Raw genomic sequence first — 11,574 nt, 5'->3', positions numbered from 1 at the left:
AATATCGCTTCCTTCTTTGTTCTTTGTGATTTATCGCGTAGCTATCTTATATCATCAAATGCCAATTTCTAATTGCTTTATCATGACGTATCCGTGTCATGTAGCAATAACATACACAAATATCGTTGACTTCGACGTTGAATAGTGTCATGAAATATGATTATCCTCTTGTGTGCAATATTTCTGGTTGATAAATCTAACATATTCTTACTTTAAGAATAGCGACTATACATTATAATATATCCCTTATCAGGTCTCTGTAACATTTGCAAAATGATAAAAATATAAAAATACAACTGAACCTAAATGTAATGTTTTAATATCTTTACGTTGCTGAGTGCAGCATTTAACAACAAATAAACAAAACATAATATCTTTAAGAATTATGTTAACAATTCCGATGCTAAAAATAATCTCACAATCTCCATACCTCTTTCTCTCTATGAAAACATAATACCTTTTTTTTTAATAATCTGAAGGAATAATAATGGCAATACTATCATAATTATCATCATTATTTATGTTACTTATCCTCAAGTAAAGTAGTCCTCCACACTATACATTCAGTGAAGAAGCCCATGAACATATGAACTATGTAATATACATTCATGGAAATTAGATGAACAACCTTTTAACGTCTTTTTGTATGACGCGGCCCGGGATCGAACCCTGGACCTTCCGCTCTCCGGGCGGACGCTCTACCACAAGACCACGGAGGCGGTCGATTAAAAGGATGATTGATCATTGGGTATAAATAACTCTTTTGCAACTCATGTCTAATATAAGGAATATATACATGGCTTATCGGATTGACTGTAGTTGTTAAACTGAGCGCACTTGCAATAGATTTAACACTACGACTTTCAACGAACCAGTCCGTACGTTTGTTGTCGAAGACAATAGAAGTAATCTATCATTGAACACATTTTCTTTGTTTAACGCCGCACTTATGAGCTATATGATGGCTGTCTGTAAATAATCGGGTCTGGACCAGACAATCCAGTGATTGATATTATGAGCATCATTCCGTAATTGGGATACAATGACATGACATTCCGAAACCGTTAGTCGCCTCTTACGACAAGCATGTGTTGCTGAAGACCTATTCTACCCTGGATCTTCACGGGTCCACTGAATACAAAACCACATCTTAGATACAGCATAGTTCAGCCGCAATGTCCTGATCAATATCAAGGGGAAGTATGATTAGCAACACACACAACAAAGCACACTTGCATTTATGTTTTCACGTGCCCTACAAACGGTGAGTAACCAAACGACCTTCACCCTTCATTACGTCACTACAGACTTGCACCACAGCTTAAGAATATGTATTTCGAAACAAATATCAGCAATCACATCCTTGTCCTCTCATGTATTCTGAAAGGTGCAAACAACAATGTTGTATAGGTGGAAATTGGTTTAGTGTTGATTTACTCCCTGTACTACACAGATATAACGTAGTCTACATCACCAGTGAGTTCAAGCCAGATGTCACTGATAGGTAGATGGAATTTAATGGGATTAAACCTGTTAATATGATCATATTGAAGATGATCTGGTTTGCTTGGTATCATATTATCATTTATCATCGCTATAGCAGTCAGCGAAACACACCTGATACACCAGTACTGCCTTATGGCGGCGGGAGACTGTACAACAAACCAGGTATATGTCCATGACGTGTTGATGTGTCTGTAGTAGACATTTGAGAGTCTGTAAATATGAAATGTACTCCATCTACTGTTACTGTAGCATTTCCTTTCTCACGAATGGTAGTGAAGTTTACACCCTTCATGTCAACGTACACAGTATAGGTCGCACCTGCTGTGAGGGAAATAAACCTGGGAAACAGGACGTCATTCAACACTTTTTTGCCTTGAAGCGTCATCTTTGTCTTCACGAACGGTTCATCAATCACCCCGTTATTGGCGTCATACACTCTGATTGTCATTATGTACTCTTCATCTCTATCCCACGCACCATACAGCTGACACCCCAGTAGGAGAATGCTACGACTAGGTGAGAAGGAGATTGTACATATCCAACTTCTCGAAATTGTACCCAAGCTGCAAACAAAACTGTTTATTGATTTAAACCTCTCCACTCTTTTACAGGATGCCTTCAGTTTCAAGCCGATAGTATTTCTCTGTGAATGTTTGAATGGAGATATGTCAACAGTTGTGTCTATGGTTCTGTCCATTATACGTACTCTCTCACTGTCTGTCAGTACACCAGATCGGCCGACAACCTTCACCAGGTACTCCAGGGGGATGCTGGTAAACCGGATCTCATACCTCATCTCTCCCAGGAGTCTCCGTATGTTCTCAGGTGTGTCACTCACACCTCCCGTCCGGCATCTTTCCTTTGTCCAAGACAGCACTGCGTCAAATACGTCTTCCTCTTTCAAATATAAAACATCTGACCTAACAAACTTATTCATACAATCGGAGCAAAGTTTCACAAACACGGGAGATTGGATGACTTTCTTCCCTCCTTGAGTAAGAATCTTCAGGGCCTTCTGTTCAACGTCCAGCCCCCCGTAACCATGACACTCCTCCAGGATGTGACAGGCATTGTCTTCTGACAGGGACTTTTCCAGGAACGTTACACACAGATTGAACAATGCATCAAGAAAATATTTCCTGGAGGTGTACATTAATCCTGCGACTGTGGCAGCGTTGATAGTCGTCTTGTCTGTGTACACATACCTACAGTATGCCAGAAAAAGGACAGGAAAAAGATAAAGAATCCTTTTTATTTCATGATTTTGTCAGCGTAATTCAAATCATAGCAGCATACTAACATTGAGTTATATCTTTTACTTGTCGACTTGTTGTGGACAACAATAATGGTATATAGTATTAATAGGGAGTACTACATTATATTCCTTCTTTTCACTAGCTAGACCAGGTAAGCATATATAATACATAAAAAACCTCACTACCCTGTAGCACACACTTTATGTAGGGTATTTTGACTTAATGCTGTTAGTGAATGTACAAAATCAACCTTGACAAACATAATACCTGTCTTCACAGCATTTTCGAAACATTGATATAAAAGCAGATAAAGAATACGTAAGGTGTTGTCTTAAGTTGTGTATTAATAAATCTAGATTATTCTCACCTTAAGAACTCTTTGAAGATGTCTGACTCAATGTCGGGGATGGTTACCTCCCCAGTCTCCGCCAGGGGGCCACAGAACATGGCATGGAAGACACAGCTGCGACTGACAAGAACGTAGCGGTGAGCTCGGACCACCTGTTTCTCTAACCCCACACGGAAGGTGACGTCACAGAAGTCTTCCGTGTTGAGCATGCGCAGATTACACTCTGCGACAGTCTTCCCTGACTGCCAGTTGTCGACTAATCCAGATTTGGGGCTCGCACCGGACATCTTGTAGCTTTGAACAGACAAGACATAAATACATACATATTATAGGTGAGGTGAGGTGAAAATGGGTTTAACGTCGTGTCCAAGATTATTGCACTTATATAGCGACGTGCATGTACGTGTGTGTGTTTGTGTGGCTGCGTGTACTAGTCCGGACTGATGCGGATTTATAGTGCTAGCTCATTGAGATACCATGCCGCAGTTTAACATGAATACCCCACTCAGACACAGTATACTGACTCTGAGCCGACCAGTCCTTGTTTTAGTCCCTTAATGCCGAGCGCCAGACAGGGTAACAACAAGTACCATCGTTTAACGTTTTTTGGTATGACGCGGCCGGGGATCTTGTAGCTTTAAACAGACAAGACATAAATACATACATATTATAGAATATATAGATGATATAGAATATATAGACAGCGACCCTCATTAAATCGCGTAAAGGTTATATTAATGAGTATTTAAATTCACTTAACAATTCATTGTTTTCAATAACGTTTGAGTGAGTGAGATTGGTGTTACGCTGCTTTTAACAATATTCCAGCAATATCACAGCGGGAGATACGAGAAATAAGCTTCACACATTGTACCCATCTGAGTAATCGAAAACCTGATCTTCGGCGTGACTAACGAACGTTTTAACCACTAGGCTACACCACCGCCCCAAATAACATAGGGACATTCCTGGGCAAAAGTTGTTTGTTTACAAATAGCTCACATTGTTTTCGTAGCATTAGCCTGAGAGAGATGTCTGTTTACACATATTGAGGAATGACCTGTAATGGGTATCTTACAATGAAATGTCATTCGGTTGAACAGTATGAAATTAATTTCTCTTGAAGGTAAAGCCAGATATAAAAGGATGTTATTCAAAGTAGATGGCACTATCGGAAGGGGCATATATAGGAATTGTACAGCCCAGATAACATGTTTATCAAATCTCTAAAATCCACATGCCCAGCTTAATAAATGGTCAAAACCCATATAACTCAAACCTGTCTCCAAAGACTAAAGATACAACTTTACTGTTAGACCAGTGGGGATTCCGGGTAAGAATATAGATTGCCATCAGCTCGTCGTGAGAGGCAGCTATATAGCCGAGTAATCAAACAAAAACAAAAATATATTAAAACTGTATTTCCAAATGCATATATATCACTCACAACTTCATAAACTCGGTCGAAAGGCAAATTGAACTTTTGAGGTCCGATGTCCTGTTTTTATTACCATCGACAAAGATCCATACAAATACGAAGGTCAATGTTAGAAATGAGGTGAACTGACCCCTTGATATTGAGCGAAATCTGCAAGTATCCGGTAGTCCATAAAAGTCATGCTTCACAATCACATCGGGGACAACAACATGACAACAAACCTTACAGCCATTCCTTACCCGTGAAGATCGGGGGTAGAATACGTCTTCAGCACCCCATGCATGTCGTAAGAAGCGGCTTATGGGATCGGGTGGTCAGGTTTGCTGACTTTGTTCCTGCATGTCATCATATCCAAATTGCGTGAATGGATGCTCATCATATTAAACACTGGATTGTCTGGTCCAGACTCGATCATAATGCTGAGAGCGGCGTTAAACAACAAGCAAACAGACAACCCTAGTGTGTTTGCATATGTTTTGTGACTGGCGGCTGTGGCATTTTGAATGATCTACCAACCTGTAACTACAGTCAAACCTGTTATGTCCAATTCGGGGGGGGCAGATAAATAGTTTGTATTATCCGGGACTCGACACATCCGACTGGGCCACACAACCTAAAGCAGACACGTAGCATACCGTGCATGTTACATGAAGGTACATATCAAGTCTGTCCTTAGGAACACAAACATAATCGTTTTTCACATCCACATTGATCCACTCACATGAAAATTTAACCTCGTCTCAGGTTGCACTTGTAAACATTTATCAGTTCGACTTATCAGGCCCACAACTTATTTCGAGACCACACAACTATACGACATATCCAGATGAAGGTTTGCCATGACCGGACTGTACATTCGACACCACCCTTGGTTCGACACATCGGAGTTCGAGAGCTTGACTCAATAACATCAATTTTATATCGGAGTTTCTATCAATAACACTGAACGGAAGGCAGCTGCACAACTTGACCAAGATAATCAAAAGGACACAACTCTGTAAAGACTAATACAGACTGATGTTATCGCTGAGGAGTTTGTACACATCGTAAATTACGGCTATCAACATGACTTTAGTTACATATCAGATACATACACTCAGTCAGGTCGATAGCACCACTCTCTGTACACCCGACAAGTCACCGTTCAGTGCTGCTGTGTAAACAGTGTACACCTTACCAGGCGACTAACGGAATCGGGTGGTCAACCTCCCTGACTTGGTTGATGCATGTTATTGTATCCCAATTGCGTGGATCGATGTTCATGATATCTATAGCTGGATTGTCTTGTCCAGACTCGATTAGTTACAGACCGCCGTCATATAGCTGGAAAATTACTGAGTGCGGCTTTAAACAACAAACAAACAAACAAACAAACCCCTTACCTGGTCTGGCACAGATGGTGTGAACACGGCGAGCGAGAGAAACCTCTTCACCTGTGGATACCTGTAATCTTAGTTACGTTTTGACACTTCCGCATGGCATATGTATATTTTATGAGTGCGATATCATGCGACAGACAACTCTGTCAATCATGTACACGCCTCTCACAGAAACAAAACAATTATTGAACACGGATAGTTTATTATTGTTTAAAGAAGGTGTAGCCAGGCGAGGTACTTCTATGTCCAGCCACTGGGCTGCTAATCTAGAAGTGGTTGACATATCTAAAAATAGATATTGGAAGTCCAGGTGAAGCTGGAGAAATCACAGAGGCTGCAAAGGGTATCAACGTCTTTGAAACAGACACTTTTTGAGATTTTGCATCGAGAACAGACATTTTTTCATCATCAGCTGCAAACCCAGATATTTTTTATATATTTAAAACATTTAGCTTGAATTCTGAAACATCTTTTTTCTCTCAATCAATCGACACTCGGCGCACGGCATTAAAAGGATGAAGCAAGGTACAGATTGGCTCGGGCTCTAACAAAAACGGTTTTAGTCCAGACTAGTACAAGAACGCACATACGCATGCACGCACACACGTTGCTATATAAGTGCACTAATCTTGAACGACATTATACACCATTTCACCTCCAAAGAATGACAAATATCATTCTGCTGTCAAACAGAAATGAGATTATTAAAAGTAGAATGTGTCTAACAGTTCAAAAACTACTTTCGTGTAAGACAATGCCCTGGGTCAAATTTCACTAGCCCCAGCTTGCATGCAAAAACCTGTTTGAACATCGTACGCATATCCTGGTATCGCAGTAGTTGTAGAGGTGGCCGTGATGGTTCTTTCACGTTGTGACGTGGCCGTGTGAATCCCATTTACGGTGTATGCCCGCTGTTGCGCTTACAACATTAATGCACACGTATTTAGTTTGTATGGGCCTCTGAGTTGATGCTGTGTTGATTTTCATGTACTTAAGGAAGTATTTTCTTATGTTAGAGATGTTGAATATTTTGATGTTTGTTATGCATGTAAAACAAGTGAAAAAAAAGGGAAAAAGAAAAGTATGTTTAGGTTGCGTTGTATGGGTGCGACTCGAACCAGTGTTGCGTGCATGTTGACATTCACAACGTCATTAATTAACAGTCAATTAGAGTTATGGTTCTTTGTGAGCAAGCGCGATAACCCTCCTTGCGTGGTGGGCATAAGGCCGGTTTGCTTTGCTGATGAAGGGGAAAATTTGTAAGTTACAGCTGATGTAAATCAGTATTGTTGATGACTCATTACAGTTAGCGTTTATTCATACATGTATGTAGCAGATAAGTACGCCTTATTCGGCGCTGTATGGACAGGACGTTAATTTATCATTCTTGTGTCTTCACTGCTTCAGACTTGAATAAACAAGAATCATTTCAAGACCCCTTCGATTTGTTCCTTTACCTCGCCACCCGCCGTGATATTGTTGGAATATTGCTAATAGCGGCGTGAAACCATACACACTCACTCACTCACTCTGGAACAGAATGTCGATATACTTCATGTTCTGGTCTTTCTTCTTGAACAACATGAATTATTGGAATGGTGGATGTTACCACATGTGCTCAGGGTTGTACAAACAATGATGTGAGAGAAATGTCAATTGGTTTCACATTGATTTACTCCCTGCACTTGTAACGTAGTGTACATAACGATTGAGCTTAATCTATATATTTTATTATAAATAAGGTGGAATGTAACGCCATGACATATCTTTTATATGATCTTTGTCAGTAAGTCATTTAGATTGCCGAGAAGTACTTTGTCCAGTTCCATGCTGAAATGTTGTGTAATCCTGAGTTTAACACATTTTTCAAGAATAATTGAAGAGGAAGGGTAGATTTGAAACAGGGCCATACTCAGCTAACTCACTGCTACTCTCACCTGCCTTCTCAATGGGAGGTTTTACAACAGTTGTCTTGAAGCATGTAGGAATAGTTGATAGGCTTTGGTTCTGATGACATTGGTAATCGCTGACAGGAAAATGTCTAAATTAACAAAAGTGAACTCTGTATGGATCAGAAACCCTCACAATAAGTTTATTTGGACTCCAAAATCACTTGACAAATTTCTTTTGAATTAAAAATCACCCGAGGAGCTTGAAATGGAGTGAGATGTATCGGGTAACGCTGGCTTATGGGTTGCTATATTTACACTTCATCAAGATCTTGTTGATATTGCCTGACTTGGGCTTTTTGTTCACCCATCGAAGAGTACAAGAATATAACGATCATCTAGTTATCTAACAATAAAGCTGATGCTTCAGAGGATGATAACGCATTGCCAGTGCAAGCTGCGTCAGAACACGCCCTCTACACGACAAGTAGGTCATCTCGTGGATCAGCGATCCGTGCAATTTGCTGATTTAACTGCTCCTGTGCAGCATATGCATCCTGTCACAGGTCAGGGTTTTTTGTGGGAAGGGGCAAAGGTCAGGAACATATTTTGCATATGGCGGATTCACACATTTTAGATGGGTATGTCCATGTGTCAACTGTACAGCCCCTCAGGGAATGTCAGCGAGTTAAATTGGGGCCTCAAGTCAAGTCGGCCAATAGGCCATGTCAAGATCTGTCAGTTGAGTATGGTACAATCAATGTGACTACGCTTACTGATGACTACTATGAGTACGAGCAAGGTAGATCGGAAACAATTGTACAAGGTCGTCTCAAAAGTTACTTACAATTTAGCCAGCAGATAGGTGCACCAGAGATCGCATTGGGTTTGATAGCAATTGGCTGCAAAAGTTCTTAATCTTTCCAGATTAAACAAATATGTTTACAAAAGCAGTGTGAAATACAAATTTTGGAAAACAGCCTTGCGTTATAGCAGTCATGGTGATTGGCCTAAACGTTTGATATTCATCTTGCATATCATTATACACATATCTACTCCTCTCATACGGACTTTTGTTTGGCCAAACTTAGGATAGTTACTTTTTTGAAAGACCATATTTTGGCTGGAGCTTCAAAAGATGAGACATGTTAGTCAAGTTGTTATTACCGGGTTTTGTTCCAATGGTAGAAAAGTCACCATAGCCTCCCTCACAGGTATTGGAGTGGCTAGGTTTTTGGCCGGACACAACTTCCATGACAGTTATTGTACCTACAAGAACGGTATATAGAACCATACTTCACCTGTTACATTCCAAATTTAGGCGCACACATGTTAGATATGTGGTTTCTGTCGTTGGTCAAATAATTTCCATGAAATTAGTGCCGGGGCCTAAAATACAACTAATGATAAGATCCTTTAGTATGGACACTGGTATGTCAGGTTCATGGATCAACAAGATAGTGTTGTCAGATACGAGTATGATTCTGTACTGGTCAGACAAGGTAAAGCAGAAAACATCTAGATCACTTGTTCAGTAGTTTATTCCAATGCCAGTGACAGTGGCTATGCAGGTTATTGTGTAGACGTGGGCTGTGTAGCTTCTCATGGACAGTGGTCAAAAGAGGAGATAGATCGAGTTCAACATGGAGAGGCCAGGTCTATGTTACCCACTGCACATGAAATACACCGTAGTTACATTTGAACAGTTAATATCTTACCTTGGAACACCTTGGAAAACGGTGAACGCGAAAGAGGTGTGTGATCGATGTCACCTGTAATTCACTATCTGTATATGGGCGTATCATGTGATGATAACAGGGGACAACTCTTGTCATGCTCTATCTCCCGATACGGGTCACGAAGCCTTTAAGTTACAGTATTCGTTGTCCTTGCCAAATATCTGGGTTCGATTCCCCACATGGGTACAATGTGTCACATCCTTTCTTTGTACACTTTGTACTCTCGGCTTATTATATTTTCTGTTCTGTTTTTGTTTTGTTTTATGTTTAGGCTTTAGTGGTGCAATATGGAGGATGGCGCTCTGTGTATGCGAACAGCGGTATGCAATTGTAATATATTATAAACAGGTATCGGGTTGTTAAACGGTTTAGACTATAAACCCAATTCGAAGTCAAAGATGATGGATTACGTGACAGGAGAAGTCAATTTTCAAAATTCATCCTCCCACTTAATGTTAACGCTTCCTCTACGCAACACACTGTCCTTCACATTTATATTGCCCCTTTATGAGTTCATTGCCAAGATAAGGTTACAACCACCGACTCACTCACACACTGTTACCAAGGTTACTACAGACACTTCCTAGTGGCCAGAAAGTCAAGCACCATTTAAATATAATGGATGTTAAAATGACCACGCGATCCCTCTTGAGTCTGTCCTGGTGATAAGCATGGGTCACTGTGGGAGCATGCTGTCGACACCATTTAAACGTCCATTGTGGCCACCCGATCCCTATTGGAGTCTGTCCTGGTGACAGCACTGGTCACTGTTGGCTTATAGTGTCGACGCATTACATTCATTGTTACCATTCAATCCCTAGTCTACTGCTGCTTGATGAATCATGTACATTACAAACCTTGCACCAGATCGTGTAGCTAGGCAACACAGACTAGATGATCCTTGCACATTACATACCATGCACCAGATCGTGAAGCTAGGCAACACAGACTAGTTCTCCATGTACTTTACATAACATGCACCAGATCGTGTAGCTAGGCAACAAAGACTAGATGATCCTTGCACTTTACATAACATGCACCGGATCGTGTAGCAAGGCAACGATGGCTAGATGATCCATGCACTTTACATAACATGGACCACATTGTGTAGGTACGCAACACAGACTAGATGATCTATGCACTTTTCATTACATGAACCAGATCGTGTAGCTAGGCAACACTGACTAGATGATCCATGCACTTTACATGACATGGACCAGATCGTGTAGCTAAGCAACACATACGAGATGATCCTTGCACTTTACATAACATGCACCGGATCGTGTAGCCAGGCAAAACAGACTAGATGATCCTTGCACTTTACATACCATGCACCGGATCGTGTAGCTAGGCAACACAGACGAGATGATCCATGAACTTTACATAACATGGACCAGATCGTGTAGCCAGGCAAAACAGACTAGATGATCCATGCACTTTACATAACATGTACCAGATCGTGTAGCCAGGCAAAACAGACTAGATGATCCATGCACTTTACATAACATGGACCAGATCGTGTAGCTAGGCAACACAGACTAGATGATCCATGCACTTTACATGTACCTTAATAAGTACCAGATCTTCTTGCTAGGCAACAAGTCCTACGATCCATGTACTTTTAATATGTTACCAGATCGCGTAGCTAGGCAACGATGGCTAGATAATAGACGGACTTTGCACAAGATGCAGCAGATCGTGTAGCTAGGCAACACATTAATGCATCAGATGCACATATTTTGGTTGCAATCTGCGCTTTATTGAACTGAGCTAATATCTGAGAAACAAAACATTAAAGAAATAAGAACAAACTCATATAAATTCTGTAAAAGTGATGACCAACTTCTGTATTACAATTGTAGCGATGTCTCGCAGTAGACTTTGACACCGATATGAAGAAAGTGACATGGTAATGCTACAGAGAGCACATACATGCATATATAGTAAACTACGGTTATAACGAACACGCTTATAACGAATTGGCGGATATAACGAACTGGTATTTAGGTCCCTGCAAT

General features: G+C 40.6%; 1 protein-coding gene across 1 annotated transcript in view; it reads right to left on the bottom strand.

The window, feature by feature from the left end:
• Nucleotides 1–1,575: 1,575 nt before the first annotated feature.
• LOC125376846 (BTB/POZ domain-containing protein 6-like) overlaps nt 1,576–11,574 on the bottom strand; it is a 36,349-nt gene continuing 26,350 nt past the window's right edge. The window contains exons 2-3 of the mRNA XM_048389081.1: nt 3,130–3,405; nt 1,576–2,711 (exon numbers count right to left, since the gene is read on the bottom strand). Of these exons, the coding sequence (XP_048245038.1) occupies nt 1,637–2,711; nt 3,130–3,398 (1,344 nt within the window). The 5' untranslated portion in view covers nt 3,399–3,405 and the 3' untranslated portion in view covers nt 1,576–1,636. The remainder of the gene's footprint in view (nt 2,712–3,129; nt 3,406–11,574) is intronic.

Source organism: Haliotis rufescens, unplaced genomic scaffold (assembly GCF_023055435.1).
Source record: "Haliotis rufescens isolate VD_foot unplaced genomic scaffold, xgHalRufe1.0.p SCAF_8, whole genome shotgun sequence".
Lineage (NCBI taxonomy): Eukaryota > Metazoa > Mollusca > Gastropoda > Lepetellida > Haliotidae > Haliotis > Haliotis rufescens.
Note: the sequence above shows the minus strand (reverse complement) of the source record. Positions and strands in the feature narration are given on the sequence as shown.